At 42.5% G+C, this 26200-nt stretch overlaps 1 protein-coding gene across 1 annotated transcript in view; it reads left to right on the plus strand.

Annotated features, from left to right (window-relative positions):
• The first annotated feature begins 6632 nt into the window (after nt 1–6632).
• AK4 (adenylate kinase 4) overlaps nt 6633–26200 on the plus strand; it is a 42566-nt gene continuing 22998 nt past the window's right edge. Inside the window, exons 1-2 of the mRNA XM_075181833.1 lie at nt 6633–6815; nt 7396–7585. Of these exons, the coding sequence (XP_075037934.1) occupies nt 7441–7585 (145 nt within the window). The 5' untranslated portion in view covers nt 6633–6815; nt 7396–7440. The remainder of the gene's footprint in view (nt 6816–7395; nt 7586–26200) is intronic.

A 26200-nucleotide genomic window follows, 5' to 3' on the forward strand; every position in this document is an offset into this window, starting at 1 on the left:
AATAGCCAATAGGAATACAACAGGAGGAGTAATGAATAGCCAATAGGAATACAACAGGAGGGGTTAGGAATAGCCAATAGGAATGCAACATGAGTGTTTAGTGATAGCCAATAGGAATGTAACAGTAGGAGTTATGAATAGCCAATAGGAATACAACAGGAGGGGTCAGGAATAGCCAGTAAGAATGCAACATGAGTGTTTAGTTATAGCCAATAGGAATGTAACAGGACAAAGGGAAAGGGGATGGTCTTGATTTGCTAGAGACAGTATGATGTGGATCTGCAAATTTCCCACCCAATGAGTCTGTGAAAAATTAAAGGGAAGATAGGATCCACCTCTCCCTGAATTTCCATGAGACTTCCTGAAATTCCTAATAGGTCTCTCGGACTCCCAGGATGCGGGAGGGCAGGCATTCTCTTATGAACTGAACGGTAGTGGGTTTTTGTGTAAGGCAATTTAATGCTCTTGTTGGTGATCAAGATTCTAAAATGGCAATAAACTAAAATGTAGAATGAAAAATGAAACAAAAACTAGCAGCTTGGAATCAATGCATTCAGGAGGGGCCTCATTCACCAGACTGCGCCTCAATTTGCTCATGTGGGCCTACATTTTCTCCAAGGTGCATTGGTTTATGGAGCAAGGTGGCTGTGTTTGTGGGACGTAGTCGAAATGTCAACACCATGATGTCGACAGTCATTAATGTCGACACAGTTAAAATGTCGACATGTAGAATGTGGACAGGATTGTAAAGTAGACTTTCAAAATGTCAACATAAATAAAGAGATTGTTGTGATTCCCCAAGTGACAGCATGCTGGCAGCCGTGGTTATGCTGGTGCTTGTTGTACTACAATTGCCAGCATTCCAAATGATTAATGGCAGTCTGGGCATGCTTGAACCTGTAGTCCTTGCCGTAGTATGACATAGGGATACCAGTGTACCTAGTTCCTCTACTTCAAACTTGGTGTAGAGGGAGCACAGTTATTTCTACTCTGTGGACAGACTTAGTTTTGGTGATGGGGAATCGTCCTATATGTTTAATGGGGTGCCTTTTGCACCATCCACTTTAATTTCAACGACAAAGTGAATTTCTGAGCACATTCTGTCTAATGTAAAAAAAATAAAACTTTAATGGAAGTAATGACACTAAAGTGAAGGTTGGAGTTGTGATGTGAGGTTTATACAGTCGCTGCTTCAGATTTTTCCACCTCTCTTCACACCTAGGAGCACTTTTAGTTTGCAGAGATGGCTCCCCGAGTGCAGAGAGTAGGCGGACACCAATGAGTGCTGGAAAGACAATCTAGACAAAGATGTTTTCCACTACGCATCCAATTTGCTTCATTAGTGAGGCCCATTGTGTTTCCAGGACCGTCCTATACTGACAATACAGTACTTGTCGATACATTGTAAACTTTGTTCAGAGTTTCCTCACAGACGCGTCTTCTTAAATTGGTGAAAAGCAAACAGTAGAGTATTTGTTATATATTATTCTATTTTCATTTCTTTTTTTCCAGATAACAGTTTTTCCAAGTCTGTGTTATTTGTAAAAATGAAAGCTGAAAAATCCTCCTTAAGAGATGAAGCAACAGGATTGGAATAAGATATAAACATTTTATGAAGTCTTGAAACAGCGATTTATGGTACAAACCGAGAACGTCGGTTGCTGATCACTTTTGCTTCACAGTATGTTATTTTTTTAAATAGTTTTAAACAGGAGAAACTGGAAGATCACGATCCCAAATCTACTGGGACAAAATCATGGGACAACACCCCCTCTTTATAGTTTGCCAACATTACTAATTGCAAAATTGAAACATTTAGAGTTGATTCTTTATATTATTGTTGATTCTTTTTATCTATTATTGTATTATTATTGTTGATTCTTTTTATTATAGACTATTAGCAGATAAGTTGCTGTACACAAATTCAACGGTGTTCCATTCACACAAAGCCTTACCGTCATCTCTTAATCAGCACTTCTCAGAGGTTTGTAGTGAATGAGGTAGCTGATTGGACAGGAGCTCCAGCCAATCCGATATGATGCAGCATTCAGACTCCTCCCATCTACAGCATTATGAATGGACGGCTGCGACCCTCCACCTTCACACTGTCTTCTCTGCATACTTTAAAGCATCGGGGGCCGATGCTGGTGAAAAGGAAACTAAATTGCTACGTAATTTCCTACAAAGTGGACAACCCCTTTAAATATTTCCACTGTGGAATGGTACGGGCGATTAATATCGTTCGTACTTATAAGAGGAAACAAATCTGTTTTTTCCCCCCAAAATTCAATACAGCGGGAGTGCCCATAGGTAGGGCTGTTTTTTTGGAGTTAAAGCTATGCCCTATGTGAGTGAATATATCCAAAATTAGTAATTTTGCCCTCCAAACAGAGCCGTCACTTAAAGTTTTAGCACCTGGGATGAGAAGGAAAACTGCCGCCCCCCTTGCCCTCAATATTAACCCAATTGACCTAAAATATTCATAAACTGCACCACCCCTTCAGTGATGCACCCAATCTCACAGCCCTAATTACGACCCTGCTTCCACGTACCTCTGCTGATAACTCCAATGGGGTTGTTGGTCTGGAAAAATAGGTGGTTGGTAAAATTAGCCTAAAACCATGTCTATTCGCCCACTGAAAAGCGTTACCTTAGACATATGCCTAGTTTGTCTCTATGGTTTATACTGTGTCTCAACTCACAGAACACTAACTGACCTCCGTCACAGCCACAGATAGAGCAGAGGAACGTTGTATATATAGGGTGGAAAAAAAAAGAAAATAAAAAACAAAAAATTGTATCTTGTTGCATCTTTTATACATAACCTATATAAATTGCTACTTTGTATTCCTCAGATGTGAGCACAGCAGTTATTGATCTCTGTGTACACAGTGTTTCTGGACGTCCTAACGACTCAGAGATCGGCCTCTACACTCAGCGCTTCTGCTGCTGACATGGACAGTGTGGGCTGATTTGTGTCCATCTCGTTACTTATGTATGATTTCCTAGTACATGCTGTTTGTTTGCTGAATGGCTTTTACCTACTGGCTGTAAATAAATAACGTTATTTTCATCAGAACACAGTGAAAACAGGTCCTGTGCCAGAGGGGATATATGCAGTATAGACAGACTGGGAGCTGTACATATTGTCATGTAACAGGGCATAAAATGCTGCTAGACTTCTGTTTATAAGTGTAAGACAATAGGAACGCATCTGTTAAAAAATAGGAATTAATGCCATAGGCTTGTTTCTAGGGTTGTGATGTCATATTCTTGTTCCCAAAGTAATGACATCATTTGCTTGTACCAATGCACATGATGTCACAGATTTATAAAATTAATTTAAAAAAGAGGCATGTTCCACCTCTTGATCTACAGACCCAGGGGGTTGGGGGGTAGATCCACTCTGTAAGCCCTCCATACTGGATGGACTAACAACGGTGGGCCCCCCTCACCGCCAGCCAGACCCCATTAGGGGTTGTTTGGGCTGCTCCAGCGGTAGTGTCATTACATAACCTTCTTGGTGGCTAGTATACAAAACAAACCCATTCCTGGTGGCTTCCTATTGGTTATTATACGATAAAACACCAATCTCTGTTGATTAGAGATCAATACAGACAAAGTTCTCAGCTGGATAATATAGAATACACTCTGGTGCTACAGAAAACTGTGGTGTCTTAAAACTCAACAGCAATAATAATAATAGTACAGATTAACTTCATGGTGACTAGAGTACAATGCAGACCAGATTCTATGGTGGGTAGTGAACAATAAAGAGCACATTCTATAGTTGCTAATGTACAATACTACGTCAGCATGGAATATTCTTTGTTGGTTAATGTGCAATACAGACTTCCCATACTTGCTAACAGTGGAATAGTCCCAAATCACGGCAGACAAGGCGGATGCAAATCTTATAAATTGTGGGAGTGGATACCTCAGCATGAGAGGAAGGCCGTGGTCAATTGTTTCCTGTGGATTTTTTGTTAAAAATGCTACGAGGTACGTTGTTTCAGGTGGTTTGTGTACAATCATCATCATCATCTATTTATTTTTATAGCGCCACTAGTTCCGCAGCGCTGTACAGAGAACTCATTCACATTAGTCCCTGCCCCATTGGAGTTTACAATCTAAATCCCATAACACACACCCAGACAGACAGAGAGAAACTAGGGTCAATTTTGATAGCAGTCAATTAACCTACCAGTATGTTTTTGGAGTGTGGGAGAGGACCAGAGCACCCAGAGGAAACCCACGCAAACACAGGGAGAACATACAAACTCCACACAGATAAGGCCATGGTCGGGAATCGAACTCATGACCCCAGCGCTGTACAATACAGATCCCATTTTATGGTGGCTAATGTACAATCATAAAGTATAAAGCATAAATTTATAAGCGGCAGTATGGAAAATGTAAATGAATGGAATAGTTTTACAATGAAGGCAGTAGGAGACGTGGCGGTATGACATAACATCGTATACCAGCCCACTTCCACCACTAATTGGCGCATCAAGGCATAAACAATACATACGGGCTTTTGATGCATTTTCCATGCTCTGATCGGGATTCTGGGTCAGCCCACGAAAAGCCCACATCCTGGTACATACACAGTTCAAAGTGGGGAAACACGGGCATCTGAAAACTATTATGAAAGGCACTCGCTCCCTAGAGCAATGGTTTTCAACCTTTGTTTAGCTGGGACCCAAAGCGGAAGCATAATTCTTTTTATTCATATTCATCTACTCATCTACCATATTGCAGTCAAAAGGGTTAACACAGAGCAGCCCCAGTTATTCCCTAAGGGAGGCCTGTGAATTCGTTTAGAGCGCCAAGGACAGAGCTTATTAGTTTTAGCCTCAACATGAAAAGAGCTCTGCTCATAGGGAATAGTGCAGCCTGGCTGATCGTTCAGAACCAATACGATCATCAGACACTGTCAAAACTGCTGTCTAACCACTAAGACGTTGTAAGTGCATTTCATGCAAGTTTTATCAAACTTGCATTTGATATATTGGCGGTTCCCTCCTTATGGCAGTAATCCTGCGGCCCCCAGCAGAACCTGCAATTTTCCATATCGACAATAGTGATACCAAGCCTTAAATCGGTAAACAGATTGTAATTGCAGTTTATACCTTTATCTTATTGTTTATATTTGTACTTGATCTGTTGGAGCTTTTTTTTCCTTCTATCCAGCGCTCTCCGTACTATTTTAAACTCTAATTAAACTCTTGTGGCCGTGGATACTGGGTCCAAGTGAGCCCGGATTGGAGTACTGAAAGCATTTTAATATCACAACTTTGAAGATTCTGGAAAGATTCTCATTGAACCTACACTTTTCATTGAGTAGCGCATCGTATCTCGTTATGAGGAAATCCTTACATGTCCTGAACCATAGATATGATATACACGTGTCCCAAGCTCTTCTGCCAGGTTATGCGGTGTACCCAGGGGCCCCGAGAGGGGGTGGAGTTGGGGCCAGGGTCTACCTGGGGGCCCATGCCTGTCTGTGTAGTGAGAGGAGCCACCAATCCAGTGTGGCCATACCCCTTTTAGCGGCTATGAGAGGGCCCCATGAAGGTGCTGTACCAGGACCCGAAATTTCTCTTGGCGGCCCTGAGTGTACCTACTTTATGTTCAAGTTATCCTGTTATAATGTAACCTCTCTATTGCCCCACTAAGGAACTTGAGTTTGGCTCAAACACATCAGGGTGTTTAATGTTTCATAAATAGCTTGTCTGTGTGTCACAACTGGGCACTATGTCACTGTCAGGTCACATTGATAGCAGGTTGTCTAAATCCAGAATGTGCAAATTATGATCCCGATCCAACTGATACATTGAAGGAAAACAATGACATTTAAAGTTTCTTGAAATTCTACAATAAGTAACACCATCCGCCAGAGGGCTGCGCTGATTAACCCTTTCACAGCTTGTTATATGACACTTGCCAACATTAAATAGCTTCCCAGGGCCACTTTGCTCCAAATCCGTTGCCTCCAAGTGCCTCACACGCAATACTCTTACAGGGGACCTTGGCGTACTACAACCCCCAGCATGTCATGTTTCCTGAATTTGGTTATTGCATACTTTTTTTTTATAGTTTTTGAATACTGCCCTTCAATAAATAGCAACTTATAACGTCCATCGTATTATATCATCACCATTTATTTATATAGCGCCGCCAATTCCGCAGCGCTGTACAGAGAATATTTGTCATTCATATAAGTTCAGATGGTAAGAGTGGCATTTTAATAAAATTATTATTGTAACGTTGGTCAGTATTGAAAACAGGGACAGTTGGCCACTTTTATATTGAGAAATGGCTTCAGCAAGAGAAGTGGTGATAACTTTCAGAGAGGTGTATTCCTTTGATTTGTCAGGACCGTATCTTCTTGTTGTCTAATCTTCGGCTGATTGACAGAATTGGAAACATCTCATATACTGACCCAAAATCTCTCTTTTCAGCTACGGCTGTTCATGGAATTGTCCTCAAGAGGGCGCCAGAGAGTTGTAGTTCCCTGTCCCATAGGTATGTGTTTTGTTTCCTGACAATAAGACTACATTTCCCAGCATGCTGAGCAGCTGGGCGTCTTTTGCCAGTACAGTCAATTGTCCAGCATTCTTTCCTGCTGATGTGTGAGGGAGCTGCCTCCGCTGGGCGTCGTAGCCCCACTCCCCCTCCTGTACCACAGACACCTCTCTCCCTTAAAGGCTACCAGTCAGGATAAGGCTGCATGTGCAGGGGATATGTAATGTAACCATTGCAGCTGGATATTACACGCTATATTGCAGAAATATTGAGGACCAAAGGAGGTGAGTTGGGACTTTGCAAATTGCAAACGATGATCTGATGATGTCTAAGCTCAGTTCTTATCAGTGCACGTCAATCAAAGCAGTAAAGTGCAATTTTAAAGACTCATTAATAAGGTATTAACATAAACCCCTAGTAATGTTCTGTATTAATCAATGCCACTATTTGATTGCATTAGTTGCATTTTTGTTGCATTTACCTTGTCTACCTATATGCAGAACAGTAGTGATTAATCTTCATTGTCAGGCTGCAGATTTACTTTTAAATAAAGTTGTAATACACTACCAGACTTGTATCTTATTAAGTTATAATATAACTTGTTTTATATTATTCAATGCCAAATAATTTTTAAACACAGTAGTTACAGAAACATTAGATACTTCTCTGCAGATTACAGTGCAGTGTCAAATAATATGTTTATGACATCCTGAACACTTATTGCAGTATTGCAGAATGCATTATTATCTGGAGTTGAGAGTAAGAAGGGTTAATTGCATTAAACTTTTCTCTGGCATCTTAAGAGGGGTTGGGACACTGAGAGAGGCTGTAACCGAATATTTCATCCTATTGGTTCTTTCGCAGATCCCTGTAAGAGCTGGAGTTCCCAGACGTGTATACACTCCTCTGATGGCGTCCAAACTCCTGAGAGCTGTCATTCTGGGTCCTCCAGGCTCCGGCAAAGGAACAGTGTGCCAGAGAATTGCCAAAAACTTCGGGCTGCAGTATCTCTCAAGCGGGGACTTCTTGAGGCAAAACATCCGATCCAGCACTGGTAAGATAATCTTTGTCACAGATTTAATCACCCAGGGAAACGTCTCTGCCCTTGATACTTTGACTCTACTTCTGGTATAAGACATGTTTTCAAGGATTAAGTGCCACTAATTTGTTATTATTATTTTGCCAATCATATTACGCAGCGCTGTATGTAATAATTGATTCGCTGGACCAGTGGAGCTTAAAGTCTATATTCCCTTACACACACACACACACTAGGGTGCGTTTTGTCAGAAGCCAATTGACCTGCCAGTATGTTTTCGGAGTTTTGGATGATATCGGAGCACCTGGAGGAAATTCACGCAAACACGGGGAGAACATACAAACTCCACACAGATAGGGCCCTGGTTGGAATCAAACCCATGACCCCAGCGCTGAGAGACAGCAATGCTAACCACTGTGCACAAATGCTACCCCACTTGTTAGAACCATTTTAATTTTGTACAGGAATTTAATGCTTGTCTCTTTTATGACCCCCTCCCCCCCCAATAGGAAGTTGTTTAATCAGTCAAGTTCTGAGCAACTTTTAATTTGAACCACCTAAATAATACTATAATATGCTCTCCTTTTTCCTTGAGTTCTTATATAGAAAATATTGTTTTATGCAGCATTTTAAACAGAAATAGTTTCCTTTTTCAATCAACCATTCACTGTCATTCATGCTGCCCTTAGACTAAGTTGCTTTTTCAAGGTCAGAATGAGCCAAATCTCAGTTCTCAAAATGTTTTTTTGTTACCGGTTTAATCACAGAGCCACTTCTCCTGTCTACACCTGTTGTGCACAATATAGCAGAACTGATACAACAAGGATTCTTTATGAATAATGTTGAGGATTGTACAGGATTGGTTCACTATTCATGGAACCTAGATCAGGGCATTTGCTATATATCCTATAAGTAGGATTCACAGCTAGAGTGGAACTTTGTAGCTATCCAATGTTGGTAATATTGTAGGCTACTCTACATTTCTTTCTCAGCTGCGTAATAGTAGCACTGTGAATATTTAAAGACTTTCCCTTTTTAAGTATTAATCTCTTCTTTTATAGCAGACTGGTGTGAGGCAGTGGTTGCATAATGCAGCGAGTGTTGTTGTATATTTCTAGGCAAGATGACGGATTTGGCCTTACAGAAACTCTGTCTTCACTTTTCATACAGCTTTCTCATAATGTTGACCTGAAAAAGGGGGCGTGAATCCCCCATGTGGTAACGATACATACAAATGAAAGTGAGAATTCCTCTTTTCTTATTGCCCAGGCTTAAGCTGAACTGAATGTGGAGGTAGTGGACAAAAAAATTAAAACACCTGAGTAAATCAGGGACACCAAGCATGTTGGAAGCAAGGGCATAGGGGGGTTTGTGCGCTAATTAGGCAGATGACATCCAAGCATGCTCAGGGGCATGTATAAAAATACTGGACTGCTCTGGTTGCCTCTAATTATTACTAGGATTGCTGCAAGAGAACTTAGTGATTTTGAAAGAGGGGTGATTTTTGGGGCGCGTTTGGTGCTTCAGTGACCAAGACAGCTCAAGGTGATATTTCTTGAGCAACGGTGTCCAAGGTAATATTAGCATTGAACTCCCTGGTAAAAACATCATCCGCAACGGTCAACAGTCGTGAGGAACGAATTTTCCAGGGTGATGATTGCTCTGCATTAAACTCGACAAAACCAGCGTGTAACTGCAGTCAATTTATTGTAAATTTCAACCTGTTGCGCTCTGCAGAGCAGGATATCGGGTTGCAATGCATAAACCGCTCATCACACCTGACAATGCACGTTAGCGAGCTCGGTGGTGCAAACAGCAGAGACAATAGACTGCCGAGCTGTGGAAGAAGGTAATATGGTCAGAGGAATTATCCTTCACAGTGTTCTTAACAAACGGGCGAGCGCACATGTGGTGCCAACCTAAAAAACTCTACAGCCCTGAGTGCTTGTCTGCAATGTTGTAGGTGCATTTTCCGTACTAGGTTTGGGAAGACAAGGACAATGGTAATCGTTACATAATCATTCTGAGTGATCGTGTTTCCTGACATGAGGGTTGACTTTCTTGTGGAATAATGGTTCTCCCACCCTACTGCACAATTCCAGATATTGGTAGACTCAATGCCATGGGACATACTGGTCGCACTGGTCAAACGCCCTATTAAGTGACTTTATATTGGCATTTCCATTTTTTTGTCCTCCATCTGTATGATGAACAGATCTCCTATTTGGTCAGCCTTGAGGGTGAGCCTTTATTAAGATAAATGTTACAGTCTGCTCCCAGGGGTTGCATTTTTTTAGTAGCTGTCTTATATTTGCTTTTTGGATATGTATTTATTTGTATTATTCTACAATATTGTTTATTGTTAAAAAAATAAAAAATCCAGTTTTGGTGGAGCTCTTGTTAAATATGTTTGCTGTGCGCCCTGTCCCGCTTGTCAGTTGGCTAATTATTTATATCTATGATTTATTTTAACTTAACTAAAAATGCAGTGTGCCAACTCTCGTATGTTTTTAAATGCAAAGGTCGTACTGACAGTTCAGAGGTAAAAAATATGGAAAATTCCCTACTTGGCTAAATTGAATATGTTCAATTTTATTGAGTAAAAATCAGTATATGTCTAATTTGCATTTCTTATTTCAAATCTGTGTATGGGAAGATTATTTCCTTATGCCACCTCGATACATGTCGTGTTTGTTTGTTTTTGTTTTTTATTCTAGTTTTCATTTGGTTTTGGTTTGTATTTGGTGTTTTTGGGTTGAAAACAAGATCACCCATTGCCTACAGAGAGAAGGCTCATAGTCAGAGCTAATATGAATGCAGCCTATCAATTCACTAATAATTCAATGGCTGCTGAGGAACCAATGAATAGCTTTTCTCCCCCTTAGCTGAATATCAGAGACCGCTGTGATCCGCTGCAGGTCTCTTCTGGTCTTCCTGAATTGGGGTAGAATCTAGAATGCACAATTTTGTGTTATGAATAATGGTCATTTTAGGCTTTCAAAACTGGGCCTTTCAAGAGAAAAACTCTACATTAAACATGAACAAGCTCTAAACAACATCGGAAGACCAAAATCTTCATCTACTGTATCTGGAAACTACATTCACCTTCTCTCTGCCCTGGATAATGTAGCTGCGGATATTATTTCTCACTATTTCCTATTGGTTAGTTGCCCTGGTCTCTTGCCACTCGGATACTCCTCTATATCATGCCCCTTTATCCTATGAGTCCTATCTTTTGTACCTTAACTGCGGTATACTCAACCTCTTAGCACAAAATAACCTTATAAATCTTACATTGATCTTCCTTACTCTAATCCATTTATTCCTAGAAGCCCCCAAATCCAAGTCTCCCACACCTTTTATGCAATTCATTCCAATCCTGTATACTATAGAAATCCATATCACCTGTCTCATGTCACATTCAAAATCCTTTAAATGTGCCCTATGGAATGTCTGTAACCAACTAACCTCCATCCATGACCTCTTCCTCTCAAACAAGCTCAACCTTCTTCGGATATCACAAACATGGTTCACACAATCAGAAACTGTCGCACCTGCAGTCTGTTGACACTTCCCCCAGACTTTAGGCAGAGGAAACAGACAGTGATGGGGGGTCCCACCGTACAAATCCAAAGTTCTTCCACCTCTTCCTTCATTCATGTTCCTATCTTATAAATGCATACTATCTAGATTTTCAACCCCCTGCTTTCTGCGTGTTGCTATGAGCTCTTGTCCCCTTGGATCACCCTTGATCTCTCAGCATGGCTCCCTCATGTCTTATCCTCTGATATCTGCACCATAATGTTAGGTGATGTCAACATCCTGATTGATGATCCACATCTTTGTTGTGACTCAGATCTACTTCCTTTATGCTCCTCTCTTGGCCTATCTCCGTGGACCAACGCTCCTGCTCATCGTGATGGCCACTGCCTTCCTCTTGTTTTCTCCTGACTTTTGTTCAGTCTCTGGAATTCCTTTCCCTCTCTTGGACCATCACGTGATCATCTGCCATATCTCCTCCACCGCTTTAATCTCGCTGCACTCTAACCAAGCCTCCTCTTACCCACAGAAACCTTAGTTTTATTAATTTTCAAGTTTCCACCTCTCTACAACAACTTCTCTGCTCAATTTCAACATTCTCCTGTCCTAATCTGACAGTCCAACATCTTAATCACACGCTAAGAACAACCGTTGATCAAGAAATTCCTACTCTTCCCCCGTCGGCCACAACCTCAGCCGTGGCACACAAAGGATTCATGGTGTCTTCAAGAAAAAAACTCCCACAAAGGAGAAAGTCATTGGTGAAAGTCTTGTACCTTTGATGACTACCTCCTATATACAGCTTGATTCGGAGTTCTCCTTCCCAAACATGATGGGGAAAATGTTATACTATGTATAGCGCATATGTATTTGTATACATATATATGGCTGTCAGCCAAGCTTGGTTCGTATAACAGTTTATGTTCTTATGACCAAGTTCTGCTTTGAGCCCAGCATCCTGCTACTACCCAGCTGTTTTGATCCAGACTAAGTGGTCAGGAAAGACTCAGCCGGAGCAACCAACAAAGAGGTGCAGCAGCAGCTACACATTACCCAGTAAAGGTAAGCAGATCTAGGTGCTAGTGACGGAGCTTAGTGGTGGCAGCAATACCCCCCTGCAATTCTGGACACAGGGTGGGTGTACAGATGAGACTCGCAGGCGGTGAGTGGCTGGTTTGGCCAAGTGGGGCCAGTAGGAGTAGTCAGCTACAACTAATTGCTGACAACTAGCGGAACCCCATAAAGCCCATCGTGTCACGGTACTATTTACCACTCCTTCAGAAATGTTCTGGACATTGCCAAAGTATTCACCAGTTAGAGCTCTTTTGTGCACTAGACACCATATAGGGCTTTGTTTTGTAATCTAGCCACCAGATAGTTCTCTGTTGTGCACACTAGCCACCAGATAGTTCTCTGTTGTGCACACTAGCCACCAGATAGTTCTCTGTTGCACACACTAGCCACCAGATAGTTCTCTGTTGTGCACACTAGCCACCAGATAGTTCTCTGTTGCACACACTAGCCACCAGATAGTTCTCTGTTGCACACACTAGCCACCAGATAGTTCTCTGTTGTGCACACTAGCCACCAAATAGTTCTCTGTTGTGCACACTAGCCACCAGATAGTTCTCTGTTGTGCACACTAGCCACCAGATAGTTCTCTGTTGCACACACTAGCCACCAGATAGTTCTCTGTTGTGCACACTAGCCACCAGATAGTTCTCTGTTGCACACACTAGCCACCAGATAGTTCTCTGTTGTGCACACTAGCCACCAGATAGTTCTCTGTTGCGCACACTAGCCACCAGATAGTTCTCTGTTGAGCACACTAGCCACCAGATAGTTCTCTGTTGCGCACACTAGCCACCAGATAGTTCTCTGTTGTGCACACTAGCCACCAGATAGTTCTCTGTTGTGCACACTAGCCACCAGATAGTTCTCTGTTGTGCACACTAGCCACCAGATAGTTCTCTGTTGTGCACACTAGCCACCAGATAGTTCTCTGTTGTGCACACTAGCCACCAGATAGTTCTCTGTTGTGTGCATTAGCCACCAGATAATTCTCGCACTCTAGTCACTAGCTTTAGTCACCACATTATGGTGTGAAGTGGAAAATTTGCCCTGAGGCCTTTGGGTATCTCGTTACTCCTCTGCATACATTTGTGATTTACTCATACCTTCAGCTTCTATGGTTTATGTATCCTGCGTTGCCTTCTAGAGGAAGCCAGTAGTGCTTTGTGTGTAGTGTTGCATGATGTGACCTTGACTATTTCAGGCTATTTTAGGCTGACTGGATGAGTACCATGCTGCTGTCAGTCCTGTCTATACACCCTGTTCACTTCATTTATCAAGATCTGATTGTTGAAGAGTTATAATTTTCTCACTTGGGCGTATTGCCCCAGAGGGATCTGTAGTCAACAAGTTTCTCAGCTTATTTTTGGAGGACTAAAACTAAACAGAAGAGTCAGTCAGTGTGGCTGCAGGCAGCCATACCTTATGATACATTCAGAAAAGAGGAAGACTGGAGTAAACCCCTTGGGGTAAATGTATGAATGTCCGATTTCTGCAAGTCGCCGGAAATCTGCGACTTTGCAGGTAAAATTTAAAGCAGCGATGGCTTGTAAAGGCAAGTTTGCCTTTACAAGCCATCGCCCCTTTAAATTTGCACTGTAAAGTCGCCGATTTCCAGCGAATTGCAGAAATTTGACATTCATACATTTACCCCCTCGTGTGAGACAAAGCAGCTGATAGAAGGAGGGGCACAGATGGGGTGCTCTAAATTAAGATAAATCATTATGTATGTATTAGCATCCCATGCATATTGGCTCAGCCCACAAAATGTCCGTCTTCACTGAAAATCTGTCCACATGCAGGATTCATATTGCATAGTCCTGCACATTCTGCACGTTAAAGTGTACATGATTCATGGTGGCGGTAGCTGTTTTGTGACCTGACCCTATATTCAGCAATTGAGCCTCCGTCATGAGGCATTCTCGGTGCACAGTACAACTTGTACTAGATGGTCCATTCGGGGTGTGCCCTTAGGTTTGTAGGGAGGTGGCAAAATTCAAAAAGGCCATTTAACACTTCAAAAATTAGTTCTGTTATTGTGAGATCTTGACATCACCAAGGGGTATATTTACTAAACTGCGGGTTTGAAAAAGTGGAGATGTTGCCTATTACAACCAATCACATTCTAGCTGCCATTCTGTAGAGTGCACTAAATAAATGACAGCTAGAATCTGATTGGTTGCTATAGGCAACATCTCCACTTTTTCAAACCGGCAGTTTAGTAAATCTAGCCCTAAGGCTTGAGGCACAAAATACCTCATGCCACAGTGATAACCCTTATAACTATTGAACTGACAGGCTGCATTCTCATTTCACCAAGGAGGGCAGTCTGCGTCATCCGTTGTGTGTGTGTGTTTTGGTTACTTTATTGGGCCTGTGGATTACAAGAAGATCCCTTGAGTGACAAATTAAGAATTATTCACACAGATTACAAGAAAAATTCTCCTCATATAACGTTTTTTTCCCATTAATTAAAATAAGAGTCCCCAATTTTTACTAGAAGAAGTTCCCCTTGGAATAATTTATATTTTTATTAGTTTGTGAAAAAGGGTGTGGGAAGTTTATTTTTAAACACAAGTTCATTTAACAAACATATCTGTGTTTTAGTATAATGGGATATGGTCTTATGAACATCTTTCCATTATACGGGGACTACTGAAGTCCAGGAATCCCAATAGGGGGGCCGGGAAAAGCCGTCCATGCGGCCCCCCGAAGTGTTTCAGCTTTACTGTCGCTGCTGCATTTCAGTTCCTAATGGAACCCAGCTATTGCCACTGAGCAGAACCTTAATGCAGCCCATTGGTTGCATTATAGTTATTAGATTTCACATTTGTTTCCCTGGCATTGTTGTATTATTAACTGTAAGTACAGGGAGTTCTTTTACTCTGTTGTTATATTCTGTTGTGTTATTTGTCTTGGACATCTATTGTTTAAACACAATAGGGTTAGACTTAACACTAGTTCCTTTGCTTTCATCTGTCCTGATACTACATTCACAAACCACAAAAACTACTTGCCCCCCCCCAGCGTATTTCAGGGTGGAAGCCAGAGGCGGACCTAGACTTTGTTTAGGGGAGGGGGCTATTTAGCAAAGCTCTGCTCGTCCTTTACTCTGATTGGTGGTCACCGCCCGCTACTTCACTTTGATTGGACCTGGCGGGATCCTCTGCCTGCCTCTCGGTCGCTAGGAAGTCGTATGTAGTGTGCTGCTTGGAGGGGGGGGGGGGGGGGTTGCCCTGATAACCCCCTTCTGGATCCGCCACTTGTGGATGCCTACTTCCTGGTCCTTAGAACTGCTCCCTGGAAAATCATTCTGCGTCTAACTTCTGCGTCTTTTACGAGAGTGAAATGTGCTTTCCTGCAAAAGTGTAACTGGAAGATGCAAAATGCATTAAATTATAACTGTAGGACCTAATCTGGCGACAGAAAAACAGCAAGTCAAAGGATGTGTCCCCTTGCGCAAAGCACGCAGCACCCCTCTAAATTCGACTTTTCACCTCTTTATTCAGGAGCTTATGTATTGCAGTACCCCTTTATTGCCTAGGGCGAAACTAAAATAAGTCCTATGGCTGGCAAAAACTGGAGTTGTCACCCATTGGTAAATCTGTCTTTTAACCTTGTACCAAAAGCTGGCGCAAAAGTAGGGGCATTCATATAGGCAGCATGGTGGCCCAGTGGTTAGCACTTCTGCTTCACAGCACTGGGGTCATGAGTTTGATTCCCGACAATGGCCTGATCTGAGTGGGGTTTATATGTTCTCCCCATGTTTGCGTGGGTTTCCTCCGGGTGCTCCGGTTTCCTCCCACAGTCCAAAAACATACTAGTAGATTAATTGGCTGCTGTTAAATTGACCTTACTCTGTGTCTTTGTGTGTTAGGGAATTTAGACTGTAAGCTCCAATGGGACAGGGACTGAGGTGAGTGACAAGTACTTTCTGTTCAACGCTGCGGAATTGGTGGCGCTATATAAATGATGATTTATGCAACAAATCCGTATCAGCAGGGAGCGCCCCAACTCCACCCAACTTCTCCCATCAGATGGAGCGAACGTTACAGTACATGACTACAAAATGTATTTATATACAACACTTTGTCGATCTGCACGTTGGCCAAATGGTTCATATGCTAAGAAAACTAGTAAGCGGATTGATGTGCTCTGAATGAGCCGCTTGTTTGGGGCCAGAGATTTAATGACCTGGTTTCTAGTTGTTTAACCTTTTCTTTGGCTTGTTAACTAGTGACTGGCTGGTGACTGAGTACAGAGAGTTTCCCTGTCTGATTAGCCAAGATACAGGTTGCAGCGGCACGTTGCCGGTGAATGTTTGGAGTGGTAGGCAAGGCCGGTGTTTGGCATGGGTTATTAGAAAGGCAGAAGCGACGATTAGCTGGGGCTTTCTATGATAAAGGACTTCAGTAAACACAGTCCCCATCTTTATTAATCACTGTGTTTAGACAGGACACACCATCCTACCTCCTCCCTGCGGCTTTGGGGGAAGAGCCATTTGATGGATTAGTTTGCTTTGGGTTTGTGCCAGAGAGACAATAGAAAGAAACAATACGCGCTGTGGAATATCGCTGCAACATCCTTTCATGATTAAAGAAACAGTAGAACACAGAGATACAATCTATTCTTCACACACTCTATGATAAGATGGAAAAGCAGATAGACACTATATAAATAGACGGATCCCCCCTGGATTATCTCAAACATTAACTTGCAGTTTGTATAGCCGAGTGGAGCTATAGAGATAATAACTGCAGATCAACTATGTACAGACATAATCCAAGAATATTACATTATATTGTGCTTCCTGCAGGTACGTGACAACTATTTTTCATCATTTCAATTTGTCCTCTCTACGTGAAGAATGCATCGCAGACAGACACACGTTTCTGTTATGATTAAACCTGCAGGCACCACCTTCTATAGAGAGATTTTGATTGGCTTATCATGGCCCCGACCCCTGGCGATCAGTTATGAGATTCTCATTATGTAGAAGAGCGGAGGTGAGACCGTGATAATGCAAAACGGGAGTCTCCCAGATATTCCTGGAGAGTAGGCATGTATGATAATTAGGCTGTAGGTTTCCCCCCTCACCTGAATGGTAATTTAGTTGCGCTGACCATCCCTGATCTCCCTAAACATTTGAACAAATGCGTTAGACATGTACCTAGTGCGGCCGCTTGGTTTATAACAGAAGCCAATGACCATGAGGTAAAAAATATGTAACGTCCTGGAGTAGTCTGGGGAATTCCTGAATTTTAAGGAATTCTCCCGGACTTCCGGGAGAATAGTCTACTGTCCCGAAGACCCATGTCTGTGCTCCGCTGGTGTGGGTGCCCATACGCCGCCAGACTGAGCGTGGAGGACAGGAAAGGGGCATGACTATCACTTTAAACAGTGCCCCCTCTCCAGATGGAACACATTCAATTCCATCCCCTGCCTTTCACTTCACAAATATCCAGGGACTGACTGGCAAATTTTAGCCTGGGGGGCGAAACTCGGCACAGCAGCCTATTGGGACCATTTTAAAGGGAAAAAAATGCAGGTATCCAACACTTGCCTACTTTTAAAACTTCCCCCTGGGAGATCCGGGTGGAGAGGTCATGTGCCAAGTGCAGGAGGGGGGGGGGGGGGTGATGACCTTGCGTCACCATGGCCCGCCCTGCTATGAAATGCCAAAATTCACAGCATTTCATAGTGGGGGTGGGGCTTAAAGATGCACTCTTGTCGTTACGCCCCGCCTCCACCAAGGCCCAGCAGGATGCCTACTCTTCTGGGAGGGACCCAGCCCACTATATACAGGTGACAGGTGCTCCTTATTGGGAACTGGCGAGGGTACAGTGTAAACAAAGGTGAGTTTCAGAATGATACAAGTTTATAGACTTCCGGTCATATAATATATATTGTCCTGTTTAAAATCTGAAATTCGGGTGCCACTCAGATGCGCCTTCATAATATGCATTGAAATCATTTTATTCTGCCGACAATATCGAAAGTGAGTTGTGACTTATTAGAGGATCAATGGTTTGTTCCTGGATAAATGAGGACAGACGTGACATTGACAACACCTGTTTATCAAGTTACTGAAGAGTCAGGTGTTTATACAGTGGTATTAATGTAGACGTAACACCGCTGTAGTATACAGTTATTAAACACACCGCTTCAGGCATTGCTATGTGGTCTACTAATCTTTCACAAAGATTCTTATTTATTTTTATTTCATGGGTGTTAGCATTAACCTCATAGGACAATGAAAATATTTCCTATGTAGCACACATGGATATTTTGTGTCAATGGGGGAAATAAAGTCATGTTTCCTATGTTATTCTTTTACTAGAAGATTCCCCGATCACTTTAACTATACCATACCTCCCAACATCTAAAATTCCTAAAGGGGCCGTGTCTGCATAATGTCAGGGGGTGTGTCTGCATACTGTAAGGGGGGCGTGTCTGCATAAAGTAAGGGGGCGTGTCCACATTACACTGGTGTGGCTTGTTAAGCTCTAGATTGCCTCAAACCCCCCTACCTTAAAAACACATCTGAGTTTCTACACACCAGAGGTACCTGACCGTGCCTACCCGAAATCAGGACAGTTGGGAGGTATGGTACCTGTCCCTACTTACCATGGAGTTAGCTGTTTGGAGGACTTAATATTATTAAACCTTTAAATGCACTTTCACTTGCTTCTAGGGCACTGATGGTCCTCCAAACCTTTACCTGCGGGCCCCAGCTCCTTCCTGCCTTATTGTCTGGATTTTTGTTATAGCTTGTAACACTTGATTAAACTGCCTGCTGATATATTTTTACAGATAGGTGTCTCTTTTTTTTAATTACCGGTAATTGTATTGTTTTAACTTATTAATGATACCGTGTGGCCCTTGTGAGGAGCAGCCCCTGAAGTGTGTCCGATTGCCTATCACTGATCTAGGGCATTGATAGGCTGCAGTGTTATCAGTATTGGTTCAGTTCACATAATGTCTGCACCTCTCAGTATACGAATTATACACAATAAGGGACAGTCCAAAACACCTGAGAGGCTCCGTATTGGCCAGAATATGTGTATCTTGTACAGGAAGCTGTTTGACTTTCAAGCTTCAATATTTGTCAATGTTTTGTCTTTGGTTTAGAACAACTTCACATCACTGATCCTTTAGCTCTGTATCCTGGCTTCAATTCTCAGTATCTGCTGCTACTCTGATATAAGTGTTTACAATAAAACGGGAATATGATTTGAACACGTCCTGTAGTCATGTTGCAGTAAGTAGTGTTACCTATAACTCTCTGAAGCTCATTAATAACCGGAGCAAAATGTAGATCTGCATTAATATTTATGCGCACAAGTCCATCTTCTCCTTCACATGGCACATTGGACGTGCACCCCCCCCACTTCACCATTGTCGTAACTGCGGAGAGCTAATCTGAGCCAAGCTTTGCGGATACCCCTTGAAAATGCGCTTTTCAGGGGTATCCACAAAGCTTGGAACGTCACATCACAAGACATGTGATGTCATGCTTTCTAGCAAGATCAAATACGATGTCACATTCTGTCACGATATGGGATTTTCTTCCGTATACGTTTGTGAATGTTACAATTTTTCTGATTACATCAGCTTAGAATTTAGATTTAAGACTCTTTCATATTTTTAGTCACAATCGCACTAGAGGTTTCTGTGAGATCTGGTTTTTAAAAGATCTTAATGATAAGTCACTTAACCTCACCTTGGTTGATTGTGCAAAAGCACCAGAACGCTGGGAATCCTGATTTACAGTTGGCCGTAAACAAGATGCACCAAGAACTTATGGGCAAAATTAGTCCAAGTGGGGATCTTCTTCCACAACGTAATCCAGAGTAAATAAAAAAAAAAACCTAATACTTGGCAGTCGCTGGTCCTAATGGAGCCTCAGCCCTGATTGACATTATACTCAGTTGAGGGTCATTAGCCGCTCAGCCAGTCACAAGCTCATCGTACAGGAAAACATTTGTTTTCATTTTATTTTATTTTAATTGGATTACATTATGGATGAAGATTCCCACTTTGACTGGAACAAAAGATTTTTAATATAGTGGTGAAAGATGGGGTTATGGGTATCTTTACTTAAAGGTTTATTTAATCTGTGTGCATATTTTTTTTTCTATTTCAGCTGTTGTGAAACTACATGTGCCACGGCAGATACTGGCAGCCATAGGCATGCTGGTTCTTACAGTTCCACAATCCGGGAGAGGGTCCAGCCAAGGCATTTACATGCAAATCAGCCTGACTAATATGCTAATAGCCCTCTGCCTCTATGATCTCGGGGTTCTAGGGCTCTGATGGGCACTGAGAGCCCAGTGATGTAGAGGAAAGGGGGTTGCAGCAGAGATACAGAGTGCTGTCCAGTGAGTGGCTGTACTTGTAAAGAACATTTCTCTAAGAGTGCCAGCAGGAAAGTTTAAAAGCTTACTCATACCTATTTACCATCAATGCTTTTTTTCATGCACTAATGTCTGAAAAGCGTATTAAAAATAGGACGAATAGACTTGTTCCCACCATTGCACTGTAACATTTTAACATTCCTGTAAATGCATAAAAACAGGCACATTCCTGCAGAAATAGGCACGTGAAATAATAAAACAGCATCTGCTATTGATCCGGGAGAAATGGCAGTTGTAGCCCTGGGGGAAGTATTTACTGGTTTTAGGATTATGGGAGTTTATCAGGGGAAAAAATATTCTTTAAGCGGAGTTGTCCTTTTAGCTTAAAAGATTGACAGCTGTGTCAAGGTCTTTCATACAGTTCTTTTAAACTGTCTTTCATACAGTTAACGGTAATGATTCATTGCTTTATTCTGACCAGAAGACTATGGTGGTGTTTTTATTTCTATCAGAGCACTTCCCAGTGTGATAGGGAGGATTCTTTGCTGATAATTGGCAGTGTTCCTTTTTGTAAGAATATTTTGTGCACGCTGAGCGTTACACTCCGACCCCTCTGCTCCATCTGTTACTTGTTCAGCAAGATCTCAGATCTGCTTGTGAGCATTAACAGAGAACTATCGAGATACATTCGCTTGGTCCTTGATGTAAAATGAAGTATCATTAGGTGAAATTCGACAGTGTAACTAATTTGATTTATTCATTGTTTAAAAATTATTATTATACACAGCTACAGCTGTTCAGGCACAGGTTTTGCTGGTGACTAGATAGCAAGATAGTAAAGGGTAAAACACTAATTAGAGTATTTATTAAACAGGGTGCTGCCCTGTTGTTAATTTTCCCACTCTTCGACTCTACGTTTGGTTGCAGATTCCGCCCGTGTATTCCAAACCTCTGTGGTCATAGCACGTTACACAGTTATATAGCTCTTCAGTTTCTGGTACTATGTACTGTAATTCAATACCTGGCCTTGTGATTAACAAACACTGACTACCCCTGACCCTTCACTTTGCTTGACTGTCAGCTCTCTTGACCATTACTTTGAACCTGACCGTTCTCCTGTATTGTGATTCTGTACTGACTGTTGCTTCCCTCTCCCTTCAGTATGATTAGTTTGTTCCTGTTCTTTTGTCTGTTTCTCTATCTATCCTTTATGTGAAGATCTGGGGCTATTTGATTAAGACCTGGGGCTAGATTTACTAAGCTGCGGGTTTGGAAAAGTGGAGATGTTGCCTATAGCAACCAATCAGATTCTAGCTTTCATTTATTTAGTACCTTCTGCAAAATGACAGCTAGAATCTGATTGGTTGCTATAGGCAACATTCCCACTTTTTCAAACCTGCAGCTTAGTAAATCTAGCCCCTGGTGGCAATTAAGTAACATTAACCTGCTTGCCTTAAGGGAAAGGGGGCTGCTGCAGGCCACGAGAGCCCAGTACTCGTTTCGTGTTCACAAACAGGTTTGTGGGCCCACGTATTACAAGGTATGTTCAAGAATGTGCCATGGGTTTTTCTGGAGTGGTTTACTAGATGTCACTGTTTTACCTCTGCGCATGGGGCAGGTTGTCCTTTACTTATATTTAGGAAAATGGCCATGAACAGGGGAAATGTGGATTCCTTCGAGTCGCAGATGCGCCTGAATTTAGAACAAAATGGGAACGCTGAACCGCAGCGTAGCTTTGTCTTTACTGCAGAAGCCAGTGTTATGCCACCTAGGATAGCTGATTTGTTCGGTCATACTTAATGCAAGTCAGCTCTCACATGTTTGCTTAAGGGCATGCTTGCTAACTTATTTACTTTTCAGAATGTGATACTCTTCTGCCTTTTACACTTATTTTCCAGTTGCAATAAATTGGTCTGAAGTAATTAAAACGTTAACTTTTTATTTACATATTAGTGCTTTCCTCTATGAGTAATTTAGTCAATTCTTCATCTTGTCCTGGTGATCTAGAAATTGTTCCTTTTCAAAATAAAACATCTCGCTTATTAGTTTCTAGTGTTAAATACTCTCCTATCTGCAGTGTCCGTATGAAAGGTGGTTTTATTTAATTCTTTAAATACCACCTCCTATTGTCATATTTGTTATTTTTTCTAAATAGGGTATAACCGGGAAGTCATAGTTATCATTGTTCTATGATTAAGTTCCTTTCCTAACAGACAAAAAGATCTGTTCCATCATCACTGGTAGACAACTCATTAGTACCAACATTACAATAACATCTACTCATCCACCTTCACTCATCGATTCAGTAATCTTTACCATACACTTCATATCTCTCTGAGCAGTCACTCCTGGCAGAAACCTGACCTCTCTAGTTCGTTCATGACCAACTCTCGATTTTTACCGCATATGCAAACCGAGGGGAGGGGGGTTACCTAGTGCCTGGAAACCCTCTTCCAAGCCTGGGGCACTGTATAATTGAGGTGGCTGGACCCTACCCCCGCTTCACAAGGCTCTGCTTGAAAAGGGAGAGCTGCGTGCACCTAACAGTAGTGCAGGCAGCATTGCCCATGTATATTATGGGGATAGGAAGAGTTGGAGAGCAGCCAAGCACTGTCTAATATTATAGTCACGCGCCCATGCATGCCGGTCATGCCCACTGGTGGCATGGTGTGGAAACCCCCCCTCTACAAATCCTGCGTTGCCCCTGTACCGCTCACAATAGAATCCCCTCTGACGACCTCCCTACATTCAATGAACTATTCTTCGAGAACATGCCTTCTCCGCAGGACCATCAACCTCCTGGCTGCTTGTACAACATGCCTCCTCCGCAGGACCATCAACCTCCTGGCTGCTTGTACAACATGCCTCCTCCGCTGGACTATCAACGCTGTGGCTGCTTGTACAACATGCCTCCTCCGCAGGACCATCAACCTCCTGGCTGCTTGTACAACATGCCTCCTCCGCTGGACTATCAACCTCCTGGCTGCTTGTACAACATGCCTCCTCCGCGGGACCATCAACCTCCTGGCTGCTTGTACAACATGCCTCCTCCGCAGGACCATCAACCTCCTGGCTGCTTGTACAACATGCCTCCTCCGCTGGACTATCAACGCTGTGGCTGTTTGTACAACATGCCTCCTCCGCAGGACCATCAACCTCCTGGCTGCTTGTACAACATGCCTCCTCCGCTGGACTATCAACCTCCTGGCTGCTTGTACAACATGCCTCCTCCGCTGGACTATCAACGCTGTGGCTGCTTGTACAACATGCCTCCTCTGCTGGACTATCAACCTCCTGGCTGCTTGTACAACATGCCTCCTCCGCTGGACTATCAACCTCCTGGCTGCTTGTACAACATGCCTCCTCCGCTGGACTATCAACGCTGTGGCTGCTTGTACAACATGCCTCCTCCGCAGGACTATACAAACTCAATATCACTTTTATGCTCACTGAGATGTGAATTCTGTAGAGACAGCTGCTTGGACGTATATCCGATCCACAGTCCTAACTCTTCTAGATCTTTCAGTGAACCAAACTGCTCTTCTCCTAGGTGAACTCTAGGGCAGTGGTAACAATTTCCGACCGTAATAATCTCACTGTGCAGTTGTAAGAACTGTATACAGAATGGACAATTAACTCCAGCAAGTCACACAATATACAAATGAGAAACTGCCATTGCACCACACTAATCCAGACATACTTACAATGATATTACAGACCGATAAAGTCAAAACTCCTTCTGTTTCCAAATTACTCACTTCTGTTCTCATTGCATTCCCGTTTCAGTTGCTTCCTAAAAGAGCTTTAATATTGAGATTACATGATGACTGAATGTAATTTTTGTATTAGGTAACCAAAAATGGAGCACTGAAGATTGCCTGCTTTGAATAAACTCTGCTACTGAAATGTCTTCACCTTATTATAAAATAATATAAAAACAATAATAAAAAAACTTGTATATTTACTTACAGATAAAATATTTTCAGCTTTTATGTTCTAACATTTACTTTCCTGCACACAACACAAATAATGAGCGAAAGATTTGAGGTCATTGTCCCTGTAAATGGCATTTTTGCTCTCTTTACATGTTAACGCCGCTCTTCCTCTGCCTCCCCTCTCTGCCTTGCTCTACACTGGCTCCCTCCTACAGAATGCTCTTTAAACTCCTCACCATCACCTACAAGGTCCTCTCCCATTTCACTGCCCCTTATATCTCTAACCTCCTCTCCATACACACTCCAGCCAGTTCTCTGCGTTTGGCTAATGACCGTCGCCTCTCCTCCTCACTGATTACCTCATCCCACGCCACAATTCAAGATTTCTCCTGTGCTGCCCCCCTCTACTGGAACGACCTCCCTCGCTTTATCCGCCTGTCCCCTAATCTGAGCACCTTCAAATGGGCTCTCAAAACCCATCAGTTCTTCAAAGCCTACCAGTCATCCACCTAACCTTCTCCTTGTTCTCCTCACCTCCCACTTCCCTGTCTTCTCGAGAGCTTGATCCCTTCCACTGACTTCTCTCATGTCCGCTGTCGTTTCCCCTCCCCTTAGTATGTAAGCTCTTACGAGCTGGGGCCATTTCCCTTCTGTCTCAATACCATTTCTTCTTTTCCAATGTCACACTACTTGCTATGCTTGGAGCTATTGGAGTTTTAGTTTTACTTGTTTTGCCCTGTAGTGTTGTACCCTGTTTTGGTCTACTGTACGGCGCTGCGAAAACATTGTGGCACCATATAAATAAAGAATAATAATAATATACTAATAATAATCCCCCTCTTTTAATCCATATCTCACGGACACTTGTTATATAAAAAAAAAAAAAGATTTTGTGGAATTGAATTCAATTTGTTGCACTATTCTCTGTATCCAAACCAAACAGGGATTTCACAAGCTGGACAATTCACAATATTTTTCTTAGCTAGACTATCCGTTTTTTAAATACCTTTTTAGCAGAGTTTTCCACGGATCCTTCCAAGAGGATAAAGAAAACATTTTGTCGATTGTGTTGATTCACTCGAACCAAAGTTGCCTGGAATAACATTTCCTGGATGTGCAGATGGCAGTGGTCGCTGATGGGTTAATCCCTCACTGATAGGTGTGGACGGTAACCGTGGACTCTCCTCCAAGCTATAGTCCTGTAGTGAGCAGGGCTGTGGCTGTATTGTTCGTTACTTGGAGCACTTGAACTATGCACAGTAGGTTTCTTTAAAGAAAAAAAAAGTCTTTATTTAAATTAGTTTACAGTAAAATATTTTGGCTACTGTCACTGCATACTGTTCCTAGTTCTATAGGATCTGTTGATGGTAAGGGACACCTGTTTGCTTGTCGTAAGCCCTGGTTTTTCCTTTGGGTTTAGACTTTTTGGGGGAGATTTTATTCGGCACGAGGTGCCTCCGGAACGTGCACGGAGACACATTGCGACGATATTATGGCAGGAATCTCCGCTAAATTTTTTCTCGCAATCCATCAAGGTGTGCAGAAAAATGAGCGGGTATTCCTACCGTAATGGCTGGTAAAGTGGACAGCCAGATATCGCGGGGATGTCCCGAGAGCCACATCACCAGCAATTGAATTTCCCCCTTATAGTATGCAGGTAGGTAACACTAGCTCTGTTCCATTACAGTTGTAATGAGCTCTAGGGGGTAAGTACTATAGGAGACTGC

Source organism: Mixophyes fleayi, chromosome 8, assembly GCF_038048845.1.
Source record: "Mixophyes fleayi isolate aMixFle1 chromosome 8, aMixFle1.hap1, whole genome shotgun sequence".
NCBI lineage: Eukaryota > Metazoa > Chordata > Amphibia > Anura > Limnodynastidae > Mixophyes > Mixophyes fleayi.